Genomic DNA, 23524 nt, shown 5'->3' with positions numbered 1-23524 from the left:
TTGGCATCAGTGACTCACTAAGCAAGTACCTTATTATAAAAGCATAGCATGTGGTAGAACAACTAAAAGATGCCCATCCTCTATTCGTGGTAGTAAAGCTAGCCCGTGGTGACTGAAGCACTGAGATGCACTGAGCTGTGATTAATATTTTGATGGATTATGTAAGTGCCCCTTTGAGCCTCACAAGACAGCCTGATTCTGAAAATCCACAACTCAGACAGCCTCTTATGTAAAACACCCTAACAGCCCAACAAGAGTCATTGCCAGCCACATACAGATTAGTCATCAGATCTCAGCTCCAAATCAGCAAAATGAGGTACAAATACACTATGAACACAAGCCCTCCCGTCCTCCGAAACTAAATACTTTCCCCAGATACAATCGTCCTTCAACCATGAAAAAGCAACTGACAGCAGGCTGACTCAACATTTTCAAACTGAAACATTCAAATGTTGCCCTTTGCTAGAACAGATGTGCATGCTGAATATTTATAATGTTCATGGCCACCTAGACGGCAGGTTTCGGAAAGTTTTGCAGTCTGTGCGGACAGGTGGACTTACTCAGCCTCAGGCCACCGATCTTATTATATCCAAGCTCAGTGCTCATGTCGTTGCAGTTGTTCCAAAATAATCTTCTCCCTCAGATCATATTTCAGGAACATCTCACCTGAAATAAGGACGTTGACTGTACCTTGGTCTAAGTTTTTTCTCCCACCACGTGTCCAACTGTCAAATTTTCCATCATGATACCAGCAGTTTTGTAATGCCTCAAGCCATATGCTACATGCGATTTGCTTCTTTCACAACAGAAATAACAATTCCCAAACACCACAAAGCCTCTAACCTGCTGTTTTTTGTGTTGGTGGTGTGAGGTGTTGCCCACTTGTTCCAAAACAGACAGCCCATCTTCGAGCACCTCACGCTGCTCTTGTTCCTGGTCCACTAGGCCTGGAGTCGACTGAATTTCTGTTTCAGGACCAGAGCTGTGCCTCTGATCTGTCTGCTGGTCCTCTGTGACAGCCTCATCCATGCTACATCACAGAGAGGGGACCAATGTGGAGTAGAGGGAACAGAAAGAAATGGACAGGGGAAGAATAAAGGAACAGAAGGGCATGGAATAAATATAAGTTTAAGGCTATGTCAAATATGTGAGTTAAAAAAAAATAATAACAAAATTGAATTTGACGTTTTTTGTTTTTGTTTTTTTAAATCCTTGGTTGGAGCAGGCAAAACAAAGAAGGGAAATTTTAAAAGAAAAAAAAAAAAGCAACATTAAGTAGAGAGCAAGGCCAGCGGTTGACGGTTGGGCACAGCAGAGAGGTGTAGCTTGTACCTTCATTATCAGTCTCTGTGCTTTGATTGGCTTCTGGTGGTTAGAAACTCACCTGAGGAGAGGGCTGCCAAAAGGGGAGCTTTCACAGGTTGCCAGTTCGGGGGGAATGACCCCGCACTGTGAATCAGAGTGCTCAGCAAAGACAAAGCTGTCTACTGGGAATTCATCTCCTGCACTGGCAACCCGCACTGCACTGAGGGAAAGAAAGGACATGGCGTTTACCACACCTCCTTACACTGGGGAAGGTAGACAGGAGGGTAGGGTGGAGGGTAGGGTGGGGGAGAGGGCGGGATGGGGACAATGGGGAGGAGATAAATGACACAGAGGCATGAGAGCGGGAGGGAGAGAAAAGGAAGAGGGGGGCAGAGTGGTTGGCTGCTGCTGGTGGCTAGCTGATTAGGACTTGAAATGCTGATTGAAATGCCCCAGCTCTGAATACAGAAGATACCATGGGAAGGACATGTTGTTGTAGGAGATATTTAGACTAATCTGGGTCAAAGTTCCAGGTCCATAGGGATGATTCTCTTTATTTTTTTTAAACTTCCATTACAAAAACCATTAGAAAATAAATAAACAGTCCCTTGCTCCAGCACAATGCTCCATGAAAAATAACTGAAACATCCATGGGGTCAGATCTTCTTTAGACTCATCTTCTAGTGTGTGATGAGTCACTTTGCGTAAATAATTGTGAAGAAAAAGCAACTGAGGGAAACATAAGTCAAACAAAAATACCAAAACACATTTGCAATGTCTGACATGACAATAGTGGCACTGAAACGGATTACGTTAGACCTGGACTGTCGTGAAATTGGCTTTAACCTTAAGAAGAACAACATGTTCTATGTTTTTTTTTTTTAGCGATGTAGGGTTAGAAATTCAGTTCTCCAATTTCAGTTTTGTGGTTATAGCCAACTTCTCTTGAAAGACACCAGATCATTGGCTTGATGAAGTGAATCTGAGCTTACCCTGTGTGGGTCAGCCCAGCACTCTGTGAGGTAGGTTTGTTTTCAGCTTCATCGGGGGATGTGTCTGGGTTTGAGTCTAGATTGGGAATTGGTTCACTTGAAGTCTCTGCTGGGGTATCTGTGGTCACTTGGCCCTGTGCTGGAACTGGTTCTGGAGTGGCGAGCACTGGGGCATCATGGTCGTGGTCCTGTGTGTGAATCTGCAGGCCCAAGTCAGCCTGGGGATCTGGGGTAGGTTCTGGCTCAGGGGCAACAGGTACAGTATCCGACTCTGGGTCTAGCTTTGTCTCTTCCTCTCCAGCTTCTTGTGGCTTCACAGTCTGGTAACAGAAGAAAAAGTACATTTCTGATTAGGGCTGTTCGACATAACGACATATATCGGATGACGATATAAAAACATCTACAGTTTCATTTTACGCTATCGTTTGTTTCGTGGTGTCGCAAAATAAACGTTTACGGCAATATTTTTTCATCGTTTTGATAGTCACCGTAGTGGTTATATTTATTTCTTAAAGTTCTCTCTTTCTCTTATATTTAATATAACCACACTTCAGACGGACAAGCGCCTGTTTTTATGCGTTGTCGTTAGCAACAACGACGGTAAAACCATCGCTGTCCGCTTGTTTATTTTCCACATAAACCCTTCACAATAAAGCTCAAGATCCTGTTGAGACTTTTCAAAATAAACTGAAAGAGTATGCAGAGTATCTACGGATGAGAAGCAAAAAATAGCAGTCAGGTGCTAAAATAAATAAATAAATAAATAAACCTTAGACTCAAACGTTAGAACATGCTCTTCCCCGCAGCACGTCGTGTAATAAATACTCAAAGAAAATGGCTGCCTTTACAACTTATGTCTAAAAAATAAATATATATATATATATATATATAAAAAACACCCAGCACGCCCCTGCGGGCGGTTTATCCTTCAAGCTCGGGTCCTCTACCAGAGGCCTGGGAGCTTGAGGGTCCTGCGCAGTATCTTAGCTGTTCCCAGGACTGCGCTCTTCTGGACAGAGATCTCCGATGTTATTCCCGGGATCTGCTGGAGCCACTCGCCTAGCTTGGGAGTCACCGCACCTAGTGCTCCGATTACCACGGGGACCACCGTTACCTTCACCCTCCACATCCTCTCGAGCTCTTCTCTGAGCCCTTGGTATTTCTCCAGCTTCTCGTGTTCCTTCTTCCTGATATTGCTGTCATTCGGAACCGCTACATCGATCACTACGGCCGTCTTCTTCTGTTTGTCTACCACCACTATGTCCGGTTGGTTAGCCACCACCATTTTGTCCGTCTGTATCTGGAAGTCCCACAGGATCTTAGCTCGGTCATTCTCCACCACCCTTGGGGGCATCTCCCATTTTGACCTCGGGACTTCTAGGTTATACTCGGCACAGATGTTCCTGTACACTATGCCGGCCACTTGGTTATGGCGTTCCATGTATGCCTTGCCTGCTAGCATCTTGCACCCTGCTGTTATGTGCTGGATTGTCTCTGGGGCATCTTTACACAGCCTGCACCTGGGGTCTTGCCTGGTGTGATAGACCCCAGCCTCTATGGATCTTGTGTTCAGAGCTTGTTCTTGTGCTGCCATGATTAGTGCCTCTGTGCTGTCTTTCAGTCCAGCTTTGTCCAGCCACTGGTAGGATTTCTGGATATCAGCCACCTCCTCTATCTGCCGGTGGTACATACCGTGCAGGGGCCTGTCCTTCCATGATGGTTCCTCATCTCCCTCCTCTTTCTTGGGTTTCTGCTGCCTGAGGTATTCACTGAGCACTCGGTCAGTTGGGGCCATCTTCCCAATGTATTCTTGGATGTTCGTTGTCTCATCCTGGACTGTGGTGCTGACACTCACCAGTCCCCGACCCCCTTCCTATATATATATATATAACGCCCAGCTGGAAACACTTCACGCAAGTCGAGCTGCCCGAGATTCACAGAATATGTTAAATTTTTGTGATTTATATAGTTATCGGACGATAGATGTATTATATCGGGATATGAGGTTTTGGTCATATCGCACAGCCCTATTTCTGATGCAATTTAACTGCTCACCTAGATCAGTGCCATCAGATTAAGATCAACATTATTTATCATTTTCCTTTTCCAGTTCATGTGTTTGTGTCCCACATACATAATATACTTTTAAGAGTTTATGGTGCACACTTAAAAGCTGAGCTCTGCCTCACACTCCACCTTTAAGGTATTTACAACCTCAATTTCCCTTTTTATATTGACACTTTTTCTTTCTTTTTTTTAAAGCCTGCCTTAGTATCCTGTTCACTGTAACTTAACTTTTTGAGCGATACTCTGGAAAACTTCCAATAACTGATGTGTCTTTTTACCTCTTCATGGTGTATGCTCTGTTTTTGTAGTTTCTCTCGTGCTGCTCTCTCGGTTTCTAGCCCCATATCGTATGATGTGTGTGTCTTCCACTCTTCCACCACCTAGGAGAAAATGAATAATAAGAACACAGGATAAGAAATACAAGTTAATGACATTACTGGCATTGTTACTAGATTGAGTTTTATTCTAAAAATTAGTTTTTTTGTATGTAAAAATGTCAAAAGCAAAAGGTCTTTCCACCTCCTGATGTGAAAAAGCCTTTTGTCGATGGACAAAGGCAACATTATAAGGCTAATGACTGACTGCCAGGGCTGCTGGCAGAGCTGTTTGTTGTTGGACCTCAAACAATGATTCTTTTTCTTCTGTGCCCACAAATGCATACCAAAACTCATTCACTTCCCCAAATTATCATTCATTTCTGATACTCACTGACACATGAATACAGAGAAGCATTTCAAATGTTTTTAAAAGTGAGGCGATCTACAATTTTCCTCGTCCTACTTCGAATGGCTGCAATGACATTGACACACTTTGTATGAACTACTTTCAGTTTAGACAATATTTAGCCATGAAAGCCTGAGAAAACATGTAGCGCTTTGAACCCATAGGGCAGGTCCTAACCTAAATCACATCAACTTCTATGACTGATTCTGCAGAGCAGACCAGGTTCTGACTGCGTGTAACTGGGCTGGTTACTCAGCTTTGTGAGTAACCATTTACCTGGATTTGGTTCCACTTTTTGTCTATTTTTTTCTCTCCAAAATGCAGTGTCATAACCATCGATTATTGTCTGCCAACTACTCAGATTGTCATTTTATTAATCTTATCAACATTTGATGGTGGCAGATGGAACAGGAAGTCTTGGCCTGGATAGCCACTGACTACACTTTGGATAGTCTCAGGAAGCTATTTTTTAATGTGTTCCCAGATAAAGTCTTCTGGTTCTCTTTGTGCTTGTTAAGTCTGATGTAATTAGCTATTTTCAGATCCAAATACTCTTTTGTTTGCCTTAAGCAAAGATGTTCAGAGGTACCATTCATGTTTAAAAACAGCCCAGATTCACTAAACTCCATTAAAGTGATCAGCTGAGCCGTTCTTCCAGATGTTAGAAGGTATTGGTAAGCTATAGTTACCTAGTTGATGTATAAAGATGGGTTGTGATTGATGTAAAGAAGAAAAAAGTAAATACTAGAAAGATTTTGGAGGGTTTTACACTAGTTGACACATTTATCTGCCACTCAACAGCTAGCTGGGTATCTTTAGGCTATTATAAACATCGCAACACTGGCAAAGTATTAATTGAAATACAGCACTTGTGAGCCATCAGATCACAGGAAGAAGATAAAGAAAATAGGCAATAAAAGCTCAGAGTGTCTGATATGATCCTACCCAAAAATATATACAATTATTAATTGCTGGAGGGATACTTCGAAAATGCTCCCTAACCTTATTTGTAAAACAGGAATTTTAGTTGGGCAGACAGTGATCCACTTCTGACGGACCAACATATTGGTCTCCAGGATATCAGTGAGTTTTTAAGCACTTAAGCACTTAAAGGTGTACTCCATTTAAACACTGCTAATTGAAGACTTTCCTACTCAGAACAGCAGGTCACTGAAATAACAAGAACCTTAGCCAAAAAAGAAGGGCCTTGGAGCGCAAAACTGGATCAATAGGTGCCAACTTAGCAAACACACCAGCCCATTTTTCGTCAACGTTTACTGGGTCACTAAAGTTCATGACCCAACTCGGTGTTAAGATGACCGTTTCTGTTTTTCACATTAAGAACGATTATACAGGTCTCCAAATTGTAATCTGTTACAGTCAAAAGCTGAGATACATGAAAAGGCCAGAACTTCTACACACCTTGTTTTGCGTGGAGTCCTGCTCCTGCTCGAGGCCATCAGGATCTTTCTCCTGTCGAGGCTGACCTGAGCCAGACAAGCTCTGCTCTGAACAATAGACATGTTGACTAGGGTACCTGAAAGACAAACAAGAGAAGATTTGTTAGAACATTTATAAGCCTTTATATATACACACACACACACACACACACACACACACACACACCTATAGAAATACTTAGGCTAGCCTAAGTAGCCTTGGGGGAAAGAGCCACTCACACAGTTAATTAAAGCACTGACTATAGGAGAACAAAGAAAGCTTCGAGTACAGGAGAGCAAAAGTAGAGATTCAAAACAAGGGCTAAAACCAAAGGAAGGAGTCCACATTAAGTTACAAGGAGAGAGAGACAGGAACAGAATTGCATGAACAAAACAGGGTAAACCAAATTCCTTTTGTCATGTGTATTCTTATAAGCTGCTCAAGGCAAACTATTTTCTTTGATTCAAATTTGGCTTAGGATATTGCTGTAATTCTTTTAGCCATCTGAAAGTCAAGTGAAAAAAAGTGTAGCCTGAGCACTTTCTGCACTGCTTCTTCATGTATCTTGTTGTCAAACTACTAATGCCTATCAATTTAAACACGCAGGTGTTCTACACCAGCTGTTCTGAAAATTTCGCTAATTCGTAGCTCTTAATGGTGTCGCATTAAATCACCGACTGTGAGGAGAATAAAAGTACTTTTACTGAATTGACAAAGTTGCAAAGACACACACTATTGTGGTTTTTTTTTTTTTTTTAAATTACACAAGTTTCATACTTCAGGTGAAATGAGCATTTTGTGAGATATTGAGATTCCCATGACTCGCGGTTATGTTCACCAACTTCCACCAACCTGCAGCGTGTTCAAACTCACATGATCTCAAAAATTACTGGGGTGGGGTGTGTGTGTGCGAGTGGTGGTGGGGGGGCACGTTAACCTTATATCAAATGAATGTCAACTTCAACAGTAAGTTAATAAAAAGGAGATCAAACAAGGATGGAAAGGTTATGAAACCACAAGACCAGAGCTAATAAAAGGCAAACAAAGCAAGAGACCGAACAAAGAAACAAGGCAGGGAGGCGGGAAAGATAGGCACAACTGTTTCTCAGTTATTACTATATTAGTGGAGTAGAAATGAAAAGCAAAATGAAACAAGAGGTAGGTCTCAACTGTGTTAACAAGTTAACTTAAGCCATCTGTCAGTTAGTTGATATTATAACAGGGTGAACAAGTTAGTCAGCATACAGACTTTGAGCCATTCATTTGGCTTATAGATTTAGTTAAACTGAATGGCTTTAGCTTTAAAGAAAGAACTCACACATTTGGGAAGCAAAACAGAAAACTTAAACTGATTAAATAATTTAGTTCACGTCGGTGAAAAATCAACAAACCGTGTCAAAGCTTCCAATGTAAGAAACCACAATATGGAAACTGCCTGCTCATTTAAACTAGAGCTCATGTGCACTTATGAAAGTAAGCATACAAAGCTCAAACCTGAAGCATAAAAAACACCCATCAGTAACTGTTGCACAGACAGACAGAAAGACAACTCTACTCGCAAGTGCCATGTGATCCTCAGGCTGAAACAGTTAGCCTTGAGTGCTCAAATGTCAGGAGAGAGCGAAGCACATGGACAATCATGTTAGCGCTCTGTCAGCCTGGCTGTCAGGAGTAAGGAGATGCACAGTGAGCAACATACGCAATCACTGACAGACAAGCATCTGTGCAAGTCAGTGTCCTGTCACTCAGAGAGCCCTGCCATCCGTATATTCTATGTTTGAAGAGACTAAATAGACAAGACCAAAAAACAAAACAAAAAAAAAACAAAACAAAAAACATGAGAAGAACATCTTTTGAAAGCTTTGACCCCTCTAATATAATCATCTCGGGCACAGACATTCACCAAACCTTCTGTTTAGGAAGGTCAGGCAATAAGAAGCTGGCTTAAAGGGATGGTTAAATTAGATTGTTTCTCTTTCAGATATTAGAGAAACTGAGGTCTAGTGTCTTTGGTGGCAGGCCCGATATCATCAGGCGATATATGCTTTTTGCTGATTTATCAGTAACAGCATTCATCAAGTGTACACAAACACTTGATGCAGCAAAAACACAATCAGCAGATCTGAGCAGAGTTGGGCAGAGTGTAAATAATTACATAAATCTAAGGGAAATCTGTTCATGCTTTATGGTGATCGACTGAATTCTCACTTTAAAAGTGAACAAAATAAATCAATAAAAAAAAATTAACAAACCCACAATCAAATATCATTATCACATCAGTATAATAATAAAAATAATATCATTAAAAACAAATGCTATAGTCAGTCAGGCTCTACTGATGGGATTCACCAAGCCCCAGTATAACACGGCTGATGCCAACATTTGGTGATTTGATAAAGTGCTTTTTTTCCCCCCATATAACTGAATAACATGTTATCTACAAGTCCTTACAAAAATAAATGCAACAAATTTAAAAGGGGATCAATTTAGTAATACAACAAAGCCATTGTTAATAAAGATGACTCAGTTTATTACAAAATGAATCACAGCCCAGTCTATGGTTTTACCCCAGTATATATATATTGGGCAGAGGAGCAAAGTGTTATATCTGTGCCAGAGCTCAATTCTAAAGAGTATTAAACTCTAAAACCGAGGAATTAAATTTACTATTGGTTTAGAAACCGGTTGCTACACAAGCATATTTTAACCACATTTGTTAATTGTCATTTCATTTATTCAAGTACTACAGACATCTTATCTTGTTAAACAGAAAAATTTATAGATCGCTCTTAAATTAAAGTCATACAGACTCATCGACTCTTTTGTATGTGGATTGTTCATGCTTACAAGCATAGCCATCTCCAAGCCAGCAAAAACCCTGACACAGCTGTCAAAATGAAATGATGAAATATGTGCACGAACGTATATGTGTTAACACCTCGTAGTGTAAGCGTTCCCCCAAAGGTGATAAAATGAGCCACAAAGCCAGAGGGGGAACCCTAAGAGCCAATCACTAGACAGACACTAAGGAGTAAATATGGAGCACAAGCTAATGTATCTTCCTGACTAAACTTAGATCCATAGCTTTAAGCTATTTTGTGTTGCGTTTCAAATGTCTCCTGTGACCCCTTATAACTCAAACACACATGAATGTAAAGGGAAGACCTCGCCCATTCAGTGACGTCACGATATTATGTAACAGACCATTAGCATATCTTGAGGTCAGCGTGGCATCCATGTATGCAACAGGGATGATTAATGGTTTTATCCTAAAATACTTTTAACTTCAATTTTAAACAAACATGAACGTTCATGAAAATATTGATTCGTTACCTAATAATCACGTGCTGACTAAAGAGCAGAAAAATCATTAAAACACATGTTTAGTCAAGTCAGAGCTACTCCATGCCATCAAAAGCTAAACCAGTGTTTCACACACAGACACATGAATCATAGATGCCCACACAGTCAAATACAGACTCTTTACCCTAATATCAAAAAGGAACAAAATGTACTCAAAAATCTTCTGAAAAAACAAAAATTCCAGGAAAATCCATGCCATGTGCCTGACACCAACATGCCAATTCATTTTATTTTGGATTATAATAGACTTCTGTTAAACTTTTCAGGCTACAGCCACCTCAAATCGCTTACCGGGTCCTTGCCTGCAAAACTCTTCCATACTCTTTGCAGTGATGGTTTTTGTTCCCTTATTTCTCTTCCTGTACATAGTCGTAAAGCTTGTAGTGCAAGCTTTTCCTAAACCAATCAACTGTTGCATTGCAGATCTATTGAATCACATGTGTGTCGAGTCAAGGAAATAATCTGACCAGTAAAGCAGAATCAATAATGGCATTGCTAACAATCAGTGAAAACACATCACGTCAACATGCAACAGCTGTGCTGTGCAGCTTCCTTTTGGTTGCTTCCACCTTTTTAGTCTTCGTGACTTATCCAAAAATCATTTATAACTTGAAAGTGCATGCGTGGCCTGGAATTACACAGAGACAAGCAGTCGATCATGAGACGGAAGATAAAAGAGGTTGTGTCTGAGTTAAGAGTCTGAAAGAAAACAAACAATCAATATAGCAAAAATAGGAGTAAGATGAAGTAATAATGTTATTTTCACTTTCCCTCTATGCATGTATTACACCAATTCAGAAGCTGAAATACAGTGCAAACCCATCAATTTAACATATAAATTTTAAATGTGCATCTCACACCAACTGTACTTTTATTGTTATAGAGGAAATAGAATAAGTGACAGGTACCAGATAATTTTGGAGTCTGAGCTGTCTTTTTAAAACAAGATCCTGTGTGGTTTTGGTCAGAAACCTTTAGCTATAAGACGCCTGCAGCTTTGTCCTGTGATTTCTTGACTCTGCATGATCTGCTTACGTAAAGCCGTTCTACAACTGCCACAAAGCCTTAGAATAATTTCAAATTTTGCAAAGATCGGACATCCTCTGGATACTTTGCCAAGTTCTGATATGATTATTTCCTTATTTTTGCCTGATGAAACCTAGACTTTTTCACTTTCAAGTTTCAGATAAAGGCCAATAAGGTCAAATGGAAAAAGTAAAAAAGGTGACTTCAGAAGTGACTTTGCAGCTGCTGCTTCTGTGCAAAGCATGCTCAGTGATGCATCAACTAAACACATCAACTAAACACTGCTTGTTATCATTTTTTAAAGCTATCATTCAATCTCTCAGATAAGCGCCCTTGTGTAAAATGCAGATGGGTGACAAACAGATCTCACAGTACAGTACACGTCTGTATAAACTTCCTTGATCATGAATGCAAATCTCACAATCATCCCCAATGTGACTCACTGGGAAAATGTTTAAAGGGAAACTTGCAAAGTCATAAATGTGTCTAATCAAATGAAAAACATTCAAATACAAAGATTAATAAATAACCTCAATTCCCCCCCAAAAGTGGGACACTGTGTAAAAGGCAGGTAAACATTTGCTAAGTTTTCTAAGTTCAATTGTGAATAAAATATGGGTTTACAATATTTACAGATGATTGCGTTCCTTTTTTAGCTTTACAGTGTTCTGCTTTTTGAATTGGGGTTGTATACGGAGCAATTCAAGAGGACAAAAATATGCTGTTTGTACTGAGACATTTAAACCCAAACCAAAATGTCAAACAAGTGGGAGGCACGGTTGGCCTGGCTCCATTCATTCATGGGGATGATGCAGAAAGAGCCGATGTGAGAGTATCAGCTTTGGTGGTATACTGTGACCTACTTTTTAAAATTCAAAAGTGTATGCAACAGTGGGAGGGGGAACATAGTACCCACAAGTGAAGAAGTGGGGAGAACACTGCAACACACTGTATGGCATTTATTACATACCAGTAGTGGGTTAACCTCAAGAAGGACGAGCATGAGTCAGCAGTCGGCAGAGTCTTCCCCATTCTGCTTCTCTTCTTGTTTCCTGACCGAACTCATACAGTCCTAGGATTTTCAGTAAGTCTTTTGCCTTTTGCATATTAGTCTCTAAAAGCAAGAAATATTCCTAATAATGATGAAGATAACACTTTATAGCCAGATGCACAGAGAGGCAATAGCTACATGTCTGTGCTGGTTCCGAGCACACAAATCCCCTGATATTTCCTGTTGGCTTTAGGCGCATTCAGAATCGGGAGACACGATTCAGCCTCATCGAATCAACTGTACTATACTAACTGACTGGGTTGACACAGGAGACAAAACTGTAGAGGCAACAAAGCGAGAACTGTTTAATCTGCCAACAACAAGTCTAATTTTATCACCAGCTGCACGGCATGCAAAGTGCCCTCTGATCTCTTGTCACGCAGGAAGTTTTCCTTCTGTCTTAAAGATTTCAGACATATTGATGTACGCCTATGACCTTTCTCCTCTTTCACCAATTAGTTTTTTTTTAATGAAATATCAATAACATATACAAAAGGTCATCATCCTGCCCTGTCATACAAACTGATCTTGGTCCCAACATGACACTGCAGCACATGTAGCCTTCAACGTCAGTCACAGGAGATTAGTTGCCGTCTTTCGATTTCCTGACCTCAATCTCTGACCAGCTTGTTGCTCTCCATTACATAAACTCTCCCTGACACACATATTCATTTTAAATTCAACATTATGCACTCCACACTGTATATAAATGCCACTTGTTTTGCACATATTCAACTCTGTATATTTTATTATTATTATTTTATTTTATTTTTTTACTATTTAATTTGTAAAAATGTGTACACACACACACACACACACACACACACACGAAAATATTTAGTATACACATCCAGAAATGCATACACTATTATATATTGTACATATATTTATTAGTTTCAGGTTGGCCATTCTTGTATTTTGCTCGTTTGTGTTGTTGTGTTTGCACATCTCTGTTGCTTGTGGGGCTCGCACACAAGAATTTCACTCGCATGTGCTGTGCCAGTGTGCCTGCACATGTGATGTGACAATAAAAAGTGATTTGATTTGATTTGATAACCAACAGCATGTGATAAGTTTAGAAATCCATTAAAGAAAAACTTTCTATTTTGACACAAACAACAAGTTAAAAGGAGAAATGTCAAATAAGGTTAAATTACTCAAATTACTATGGTTTTAAATTCATAATAAAGAGCAGAGTGAATACTACATTATCTGTCCTGTGTCCACAGGGAAAGGAGAGTCTTGTGATGTTCACATTATTCCAGATATGAGGGGAGTTGCTGGCTGGAGTGAGTTAAGAAGGAAAACCATGTCAATAACAGCTTAAACTTGAGTTCAACTTTTCTCTTTAAATTTGACTGTAAAGCCAACCCAGCCTAACCACACACAGAATTTTAAAAAACGAACAAACAAGAAATTCAAAAATCCCAATTGCTGAGGATTTATTTTCCTTAGCCACAGAAATTGACAGAAAGACACACAATGTTTTACTTTCACACTGAATAGAGACAGGAACATGGGAGAGGTAAAAGAGCTGAGGAGAGAATCCAGGATCCACGTGGCCAGAGGTGGATTATGGGGCGTGGAGATGTGCCAGGGCTTGCCTGGAAAAGTAGGCCAGAGCATCTGCCAAGCAGACAAAAACATGCCGTCACTGTTTGGAGGAAAACAGAGGGCAGTGCCTAAAGCTCGGCCTTAAGAGGACTGACCATGTTTGCGTGTGCAAGTTGGAGTCTGTGTGCACGCCAGTTTTGCTCCACATTGAAGCATGAAATAACGGACAACAGCAGTTTGTTCTAAAGCTTGCTGATCCTCCATAATCCTCTTCACTGATGCATCCTCGTAGCCACCAGGACAGAGCGGCTGAACTGGAAAACTGCTCGCTTCCCAACTCAGAGAGTTCTTAACCAGGGTCTAGCTGCAGCACATTGCTGGTATAAGCAGGTGTTCTGGCCTGGTTTATTGACCGCTGGTGAAGTACATCAGGGATCTTCAAGATTTTTCATTTTCAAGCACTACATGGTCATGCACTAGTTTACACAGCTCCTTGTTCACATGATTCAGCCTTGAGAGCTCCGAGAGTTCCTTATCACTCGCGTCACGCAACGAGAGTGATAAAATTCTTTATCAAAGATGATAAAGAATTTTCCTCACCGCTGACCGCAAAATTCTTAATTTGCTTTTTAAAATACTGAATCTCCCTTTTCTGATTATCTCCAGTCTCATGTCAGCCTTTTTATAGTCTTTATGCAGACTACATTTTCTTTTTAAATCTTTTGATAATCATTTCATCTTTTTCCTCATCTGCGATCATCAAACTTGCCATGCAATTTAACCTTTCCATGAAAAACCATGTCAAAATTTGTACCCTATTTTGTCACCTATAAGGTGACTGATAACTATCACTGAATGCATTTTCCCCCTCTATATTCAACACTTGTCAAATGCTCATGTTTACTACCTAGTGCTGCAGACGCATTAACCTGTAAACATTAGCAATGCTGCATTTTTCTTACTGCCTTCCTCCGCTTGGAGTGATCCAAGTTACTGTAATGGGGTTTGAGTACTGGGTTCATTTGCCTAAGTGCTATAATGCTATGTGCTGACTTGACGTTTTGGAGGAGTAGAGGCACTGCAATATACTTCAGCCATTAAGAATAACTAGCCCTGCCTTCTGACACAAAGATACAGGCCTGTACTTATCAAGCATCAGATCAGATCAGAAAGCAGTCACACCTGACTCAGAGGGTGTTGCTTCATTTACTTACTTGCCTAATTTTTGCTTACAGGTTGAAATATCTCAGTCTTTTCCTTAGAATCAAAGTGGAGTTCGCAGCTGTCCTAATCTGTCAGGATTTCCCAGTAGCTGGAAAGTAAAAGGAAAAAAAGTCTGTGCAACAACTAAGTGAACAGAAGATTGAAATTAAAGGACAAATTGGAAAAAAAATCCCTGTCAGACTAATTGCACAAAAGCTTTAACGCAACTAATGGATAGATAGAAAAGGTGAAGGTTAAGCGTCTGTTAACAGTTAACAAGGGATCAACCAATTTAAATCGTAAAACTGCTTTATGATAACCCAACTAAGTGTGGAACAAAATAATACTGAGGAAGTTGCAACAGTAAATAATGGAGTCTAATGGACCATTTAGAGCTAGTTTTGAAGGAGCAGAGCACCAGTTAGGTTATCTGGTCAATGGGCTATGAGTTTGTTTCGGCAATGTGTCCATCATTAACCAAGCCACAATTCACAAATTTATTAATGGCTACACCTCATCAAATATTAGTCAGACTATAATCAAGTGTACACGCAATAAAGACATGATGGGTCCTCACCCAAAGTGTGCTCTAAGGCAGCGGTCCCCGACCCCCGACCCCCGGACCGGTACCGGTCCGTGAGTCGTTTGGTACCTGAGCCCGTGAGAGTTGAGGCTCAGGTGTGAAATGTATAGTTTTCAGGGTTTTTTTAAATCAGTTTTCAGCGTTATTTTGTTATCGTTTTTATCGTTAACTCTGTTTTCCTCGGTCTTTTCATGTGTGTTATGAATAAATCTATTTTTCGGTACCGGTACTAGTTTTATTTTGTTGTATTTATCTGCGACACCTTAAAGGCCAGTCTGTGAAAATATTGTTGTCATAAACCGGTCCGTGGCGCCAAAAAAAGTTGGGGACCGCTGCTCTAAGGTCAAGGCCACATCAGTCATTTTACAGGCACTTATCCATTTTCACAAGAAATACTGCCTTTCCTTGAGTACTTGTCAGATCTTAGTGTCTTAAATTAAAACGGTGTCCCAAGGTCAACAACAAGGTGACATCTGTGATTTTATAGCTAATATAATGAGAACTTTGATTAATCGGGTACCAGATGAAACACATCATCAGTGACGTTCTGGTTAAGTTTTAATCATATGTGCCACTTTTATTATTCAATTAACTGCATTTATTTGAAAGCTGTCTGATACGAAAACGGACGCTGAGCCAAAATTTGCATGTCACAAATGAATATTTAAACTGTATTAAAGCTCAGAGTGATAAAGCTTTTATTCTGCATCCCTTAAAACAGACGTCAGACTTTAACGTGTACGTGACAGTTTGTTACATAACACCAAAACCTCATCCTGTTCCTTCTCAATATCACATAATTACAATTTAATAACACACTTGAGTAGACTTTAGATCCTGAAAGGACACATACGCTTATAATCCAAACCACTTTAAAGTATTTGTGAAACTTGTCTTTATGATTTATACGGATCACTCTGAGTATACCAGCACTGTGACGCACCTTCAACATTTACACAGGAGCCTTTATCCAGGATGTAGTTTGAATGAACAGACACACCTCTATTTGGGAGCTATCCCATGGTGCACCAAGTAGGCCAAGTCACCAGCACTGCTGCTTCTACAGGCATAATTCACTAAACCAGCCAGCAGTCTACTGATTTTATAAAAAAAAAAAACCTGGGAATAAATCACAAATAAATTAATATATTTTAGAGGGGAAAAAAACAAAACAAAAAAACAACATAACTGAAAAAAAAAAAAGACAAAAAAGTCTTAAGTTTTAGTCTTTACTTAATTTGGTAAAGCAACCAGTTTGAGGCTTTGGTGAAAATGCCTATTGACAGTGACACTTCTACATGCATGACTGCTTTTATTGTAAAACTGGTTCTTAACTTCTGATAAATGCCACTCCTATCATAAAAACAGCTAAAACTGAAAAAAAAAAAAAAAAAAAAAAAAAAAAAAAAAAAAGACTAAAACAGGACTCTGGAATCCAGCTGCAAATAAAATGAATCCAAAATAAAAGAGCTACAGTAAAATGCAATAACCATTTTAACACCAGTTGGATAAACATTTTAAAGTCACGCTGGCAAAGACTGTTTGCGCAAAAACACCATTGAGCACCTAATTTTAAACACATTTGCAAAGACAAAGCCAAATAAGATTTGTATTTTATTATTCACAGATTTTTTTTCACCATCATTCCCGTTTCGCTTAGTTCTGCGATCTAGTAAGAAAAATAAAACTGCATAAACGGAAACAAATGCATGCAGCCCTTTGTCACATATCCAGATTGTTTAGTATGATTTTGTAGATAAAGTTATTTTTATTCATTTTTTAAATAATTCAATTAATTGTTGTTGTTTTTTTTTTATTATTATCATCATTATCAATAAATGCAACCAGTTTCCCCTATGAACATTAAAACTTCACACTGAAAAACCTGCAGAAAATGTTTGCACTTTAGCATTCATGAACTGGATACTATAATTGTTACTGATTAAATGCCTAACCCAGGGGTTTCAAACCCAGGGCTCCAGAGTCTTATGTGGCTTTTTTGTCCATCTGGCTCCCTATAAGTCTGACACAAAACTAAATTAATATAAAAATGATCCTTTTAATTTTGCTGAAATTCAACTGCAGTGGTTAGCATGAATGCAAACACATAAACAGCTAGTCCTGAGTGCTACTAACCCAAAAAGTCAAGGAGAAAATTGGAGGATTTAACGGTGTTTTTTGGCTGCCAATGCCCTGCTCCTGCTGTGTTCCATATATGATGTATCATACATCAAAAACATACCACACTGAGTTTTGTATTATAATCAAATAGGACTAAACCTAGTAAGGGCATTTTATTTAAATTTCCACTGAATGATGATGGCTTATAAATAAATATGTCTGTCTTACTTCAGCCTCCACATTTCATAAATATGTTTATACTCATTTTTATAAGATTAAGGAACTATATGAGGCCAAGGAAAACTAATTAAAAACTGAGCTGACACCCATATTTACTGTTAAACACCACGCTTTAAAACTATTATATCCAAAAATAAACAAATCTCTACTAGAGAAAAGATCCCATTAGCAGCAGTGACATTGTACATTACTGCAGTCGTCCCACAGAGGCTTGCCGATGAGACATCAGGACCATCGACCCAGACCAATGGGACTGAAAGATGCACTCATGTGATATAATCCAATTTGATAGGAAAAGCCACTTTGCCAGTGAGAGTTAGCATGGGTGGCTGTGGATACAACAATACATGTGCATTCTTGGCCTGCATGGATACATCAGCCAGCACAGCAGGAGAACAAAAACCCATTAAAAATTCAACTTGGCACAAAGTGTACCAAAGTGCTGCAGCGTGGTGAAACATTTACATCTGTCGTAGATGTTTCACTGCAAACTGGACCCTGTAAAAACCCAGAAGGGAGCCAGGTTTGAAAAATAAAAGACTGGAAAGTGACAAGTACTGTGATATGTTGTCTGTGAAGGTTCTCAGTCATCCAGGTCATCGTAGTCAAAGGAGCTTGCAAAGAAAAATGCTGTGATATGTTGATTTTTAATATAATAACAGCTTATCAATCAATTTGGATTCAGTAAAGTAAAGACGATTTGATGATATTCTCTTAATGTACAAGCTCCAGCAAAACATCTCTTTATCTTTAAAATTGTCTAAGCCTTGTGGGAAAAAAGGCCTCCTGCTGGGAATTGCTGACAGACACGCTTCATGCATTAGAAGACCAAACCATACCAACAAGAAAAAGGGACAGAAATGGTCCCACACACACACACAAAACTCATGCATGAGAGCCTGTCAGTAGCAGCTAAAAGGTAAACAGTGAAGAGCAGTGAGTGAGAGGGGGAAGGGAGAAAAGAAGAAACAGAAGATTTTCAGAGGGCGGAAAAAAGTAGTACCTTTCTCAAAAAGGGCAAGAAAAAGCAAAGGAAATTTATACACCAAACTTGGGAGTATTTACTGTATACAGCTATTACAAATGACCTCAGACCCATAACACAACTGAAGATAAAACACATCTTCTATGAATTATTTTAGACTTATTATATACTTAGCATATACTTTCAAATGTTGTAAATTATTTGCAGCATTAATTAGTCAGGAATCATAAACAATGTAACCACAAGAAGAAAAGGAGATCTAGTAAGAAAAGCAAGTGAAATGAATCCCCTCCCTAACCTTTACCATGCCCTTGTGTCATACAAGTAAACACATGCAGTGATATTTTATTAGTTTTCTGACGTACATCTCCACCTTTAAAACCTTTCAATCTCCACCCTCTGAATACTATTCTCCATCGCAGCAAACAGTAGTATTTTCTTTCAAACCACTGACAAAGCCTCAGGCTGTTGGCCCGTATTCAGCGCTCACTGAACGACTTCCCAGAAAATTATTATGTTTGTGAAGAAAGATTGTGCAAATACGTTCCTCCTCATATCATCAGGTCTGAGATAAAAAAATAAAAATATTTTAAAGTTACGCATATATGTATTGTGCGTCTTAAATACAACTGAGGGACATCACACTTTGAATGTGATTACTAAAATCTTTTTTAAGTGACGGAAGTGAGAGATCAAGACAAAAGCTATTTTAACATAAGCTCTGGAAAATGTCAGGAAAAATCACGCAGTACCCAAGTCTGAAGTTGCTCTGATTGACAAGTTGACAAGTGAAGTTGGCAGATTGACAACAGCAAAACTCATTATTACAATTATTCTGGCTACCTGTAAACAATCAAAAACAAATGGACTGGTGGTTTTTAAAAGTCTAATTTCAAAGGTGATTTTTTTTGTTAATGATTCAAGTGTAAAGCAAATAAATAAAGAGATGGTGATGGGCATAGATTCATCCAGATGGTTGCAGACAGGGACAACAGAGATCCAACCAGGTGGCTTTGTGCACCTCAGGAGACCTGCATAGAAGCCATGGGGAGCACAAGAGAGCCAGCAAGTATCAGACACTCATGTCACAGAAAGCAGATCAGGTTAGAGACCACTGGAGCTTTGGAGACAACAATCAGGTGAAGGCAACCGTTAATGGACAGGTTTACCTAGATCTCACAGACCTTGTTGATTAAAAGGTTCTCTTTCCAGGCATGTTGGCTTGATCTTAACAAAGGAGAATCAAAACTGCTGTAAATGAAAGGGCTGCACATAACTTTTAACACAAGACAAGACCAACGTAAAAAACAGGGGTAAAGTCTTAATGCAGATTGCAACTGATGTGGACATTTGGGTTTTAACATGCAGCAACTCTGGGTAATGGCTAGAAAAGTTCAGGGCAGTTTTATATAAACCACATCAGACCATTTTGTCTAGCACTGCCTTGGTGGCACACTTCACAGTTGTTGACTGCTAAAAGAAAAAGTGGCAGCAGAAAGCATTAGCATACAGAGGGGTATGCAGCTGGGACATGAGAAGGCTAGAAAGCAAGAGAGTTTTATGTGCTCATCAGGCTCCATGGCCAGTGGGCAGGAACAAAGGCATGTGCTTTAGTGCCAGTCCAGCTCTGTCTCCTCACATAAAAACTAAAGCAACCAGCCCGCAGGGCAAGACCTTGGTTCAACAACAACAACACAAATTTGGACTGTGTTACTCAGCTTCTATTCTCTGGGCTTGCAGTAGAGACAAGCAGAGACAAAGTGAGATTACCTACAGCTTCCAAAAATCATGCATTCAAGCTGCGCATTTTGGCTGTGAAAAACAAACGCATTTTAAAATGATCAGTTTAAAAACAAATTCAGAAAGCAATTTATTTTATTCAATACTGACTGAAATAAACAATGATCGAGCTAAACTTCCTGGCTCTGTCCTGTTTTTGTGAAAAACAGAAGCAAGAGATGGATTGTGTAAAAGGTTTGGATTAAACTCAAGAGAAAAGGCTGCGAACAATAGTGCCTGGGTTTGGTTTGTAACATGAAAAGGATGACTCCAGATTTTTCTGGCTTTTAGGTCAAATGTCATGTTTGCTGTGATTTATTTATTTATTCCCCCTCTTTAGAAACCTGTTCAGTTACATACCTCAACGTTTTAAAATCCAGCATTTGAAATCAATAGGACCTTAGCTGAGATAAACTGCCTTTTCACTCAAAAATTAAGTGAAGGGTAAGATAACAAGTTAATGGAAGCAATGAGCAGGTCTCCAGTTGGCATATTTCATGATGGAATCCCTTATGTTACAAAACAAATCTATTACTTATATATTCCTTCTTCCTACATGCATAGATTTAGCAAGTTTTGTTTTTATGTTTAAACTCAGTCATTAAAGACAGTGTAAATAGCTTACCATAAACCCCCAAATTACTGTACCAAATAGTCAGTGAGCAGGCGCAGGCAGTAGCAATGTTTGTATACACTCAACCTAGAGTCCCTAGAGTCCAACTTCTATAAAGAAGAAAAAAAACAAAATAGCACACCACTATGTAAACTTATAACCCTTAAAAGCATCTTTGCAGACCATTCTTTTTCTATTATGCAAGTTGCGTTCACATGGACAGATGAGCAGGTAACACATGTATGAGCTTATGACATTGTGCTACATTCTTTGAATCACAGACGCATCACAGTACAGCCACAAGCCAGCTGATGAAATGAGAAGCTGCGAGGGGGTGAGCTACGAGAACGCCCAGTAAGCATTATCGTCTTCTTTCAAGGCCTCCTTTGTAACCTTCCGATTTACGGTCCAACCAGCCTCCCATTTCCCAGCTGAAACAGCCAAAGCACACAAAGTTTTCACTGTGACATTTACTTACAGTTCCCAGTATGGGTGCTCCGTGAGTGTGTACTCATGGTGCATGTGGGGAACATAAGGAGGACTGTATTATGTAACAACTACCCCCACCAAAAAGGAACTTTTACAATGTGGGCAGAACACAGTTCTTATAACAAGAATGTCCACAAGCTATATCCTGACTTCCTTCTTTGTAAGGCACTCAGAATCCCTAACAGCAAAATTTGACAGAAACTGGAGCTCACAGTGAAGAAATATGTTTTTTGTACAAACGCTCTATTAAACTTATTTCCACTTCTTTCATTTTGTTCTAGTAGCACAATACTGTATGAAAGTGCTCCAAGTAATCCTCATTAATCTTTTACTGGGCATTGGTGAAGCCCCTCAGTTTACCCACTATCCGAAACAAGCAATTTTAGCACCTCTCATTTTAAGAACACATTACACAAAAGCCAAATTCCTTCTGATTGGACGCGTCTTGAAAACACAAGGTACGAGCATCAGGTGGGTGAGATTGCAAGTTGCATTTGCTAAACGTCAGTAAATCCTCACTTTTTAACTTTGTAAAGTTAAAGCCTGAATCAGAGCATTCAGAGCAGTCTGAAGCCTGACACTCTGTCTCTTTCAGCTTATATAGAGTGAAAAGAAAATGATCTCATCTTATATTTGTTGAACTACTGCTCATTGTGAGCCGTCTATTAGGTTTTCTTCCTAGCAAAATATTTGCACTGCAAAACACAGCCTCACCCTCAGAGTTGCTCAAGGACTGGAGCTGTGAATTGGGATTCACTAGAAGCAGAAGGTAACTTAAAACCCACACAGTCCTCACTCTACAGGTGATTTAGGAAAGTAAACGGGTTGGTCTTGCATGTGTTCTCCTTCTAGGTTAGCACCAAAGCAAATGAACAAACACGTCTTTTGGCATCACAAGCAGATGCAAATAAAACACCAAAGCACCCTAAAGCAATTTTAACTGCACTAATATAATGACATATAAAAGTCCAAGTTAACAGCACAATTAAAAATAAATAAATAAATAAAAAAATCATAAAAAAAAAAATCATAAAAGTCAGTAGATTAAAATTCAACACGATCAGCACACAGCCCAATTTAAATGAACATGTTCAAAAACTTTGTATGTTTTGCTGATTTTGTTAACAACTGGATGATTAACAATATCTACACTCTAATGGAATATAATAGAAAACCCCCAACTGATCACTTGGTTGCAGAGGTATCTCTTAAGTACTAATCAGGTTATATAATAATTATCCTTCTATGCCATCCTTCAGAAGGACAGAATGAGATGGTGACAATATATGCAGTAAAGGGCGTTGAGTACACACCCCAAAAATTAAATAAAGAAAACCTTTTGTGGATCTCGGGTAATTTTCCAGAATATACAACTAAGAGAAAGATGCCAATTGTCTAACAGAAAGTCAAACAAGTTCTAACAGTTTCTAACCTGGAATAATTTAATTGTGCTGTTAACTTGGACTTTTATATGTCATTATATTAGTGCAGTTAAAATTGATTTAGGGTGCTTTGGCGTTTTATTTGCATCTGCTTGTGATGCCAAAAGACGTGTTTGTTCATTTGCTTTGGTGCTAACCTAGAAGGAGAACACATGCAAGACCAACCCGTTTACTTTCCTAAATCACCTGTAGAGTGAGGACTGTGTGGGTTTTAAGTTACCTTCTGCTTCTAATGAATCCCAATTCACAGCTTACCAAATTTCCCAGAGGAACCCACCCGAGGGATTAATAAAGTTTTATCTTATCTCTCTCTTATCTTAAATGCTGAACCACCAGACTCAGACAACATTTCTGCGCTAAAGTTAGCATCTAAATAAGAAGAAAATACATATCTGGTAAGCTATCATTACAGATAATCATCCTGGAAATATGCAGTTTCATGCAAACGGTGTCAAGAACACACACACACACACACACACACACACACACACACACACACACACACACACACACACACACACACACACACACACACACACACACACACA

At 39.3% G+C, this 23524-nt stretch overlaps 1 protein-coding gene across 6 annotated transcripts in view; it reads right to left on the bottom strand.

The window, feature by feature from the left end:
- suco (SUN domain containing ossification factor) overlaps positions 1–23524 on the bottom strand; it is a 43423-nt gene that overhangs the window by 17110 nt on the left and 2789 nt on the right. For 3 of the 6 annotated variants that reach the window (XM_085265969.1, XM_085265972.1, XM_085265971.1), the window contains exons 1-6: positions 11887–12967; positions 6510–6624; positions 4643–4744; positions 2298–2617; positions 1385–1525; positions 844–1030 (exon numbers count right to left, since the gene is read on the bottom strand). In XM_085265969.1, coding sequence (XP_085122095.1) covers positions 844–1030; positions 1385–1525; positions 2298–2617; positions 4643–4744; positions 6510–6624; positions 11887–11948 — 927 coding nt within the window. In that variant the 5' untranslated portion in view covers positions 11949–12967. Of the gene's footprint in view, positions 1–843; positions 1031–1384; positions 1526–2297; positions 2618–4642; positions 4745–6509; positions 6625–11886; positions 12968–23524 lie in introns of those variants that run through there. The other 3 variants (XM_085265967.1, XM_085265968.1, XM_085265970.1) reach the window with 3 other exon arrangements.

The sequence above is a fragment of the Mchenga conophoros genome, linkage group LG23, assembly GCF_057382185.1.
Source record: "Mchenga conophoros isolate Kocher_MC1m ecotype Shallow Benthic linkage group LG23, M_conophoros_male_GT1.1, whole genome shotgun sequence".
Taxonomy (NCBI): Eukaryota; Metazoa; Chordata; class Actinopteri; order Cichliformes; family Cichlidae; genus Mchenga; species Mchenga conophoros.
Note: the sequence above shows the minus strand (reverse complement) of the source record. Positions and strands in the feature narration are given on the sequence as shown.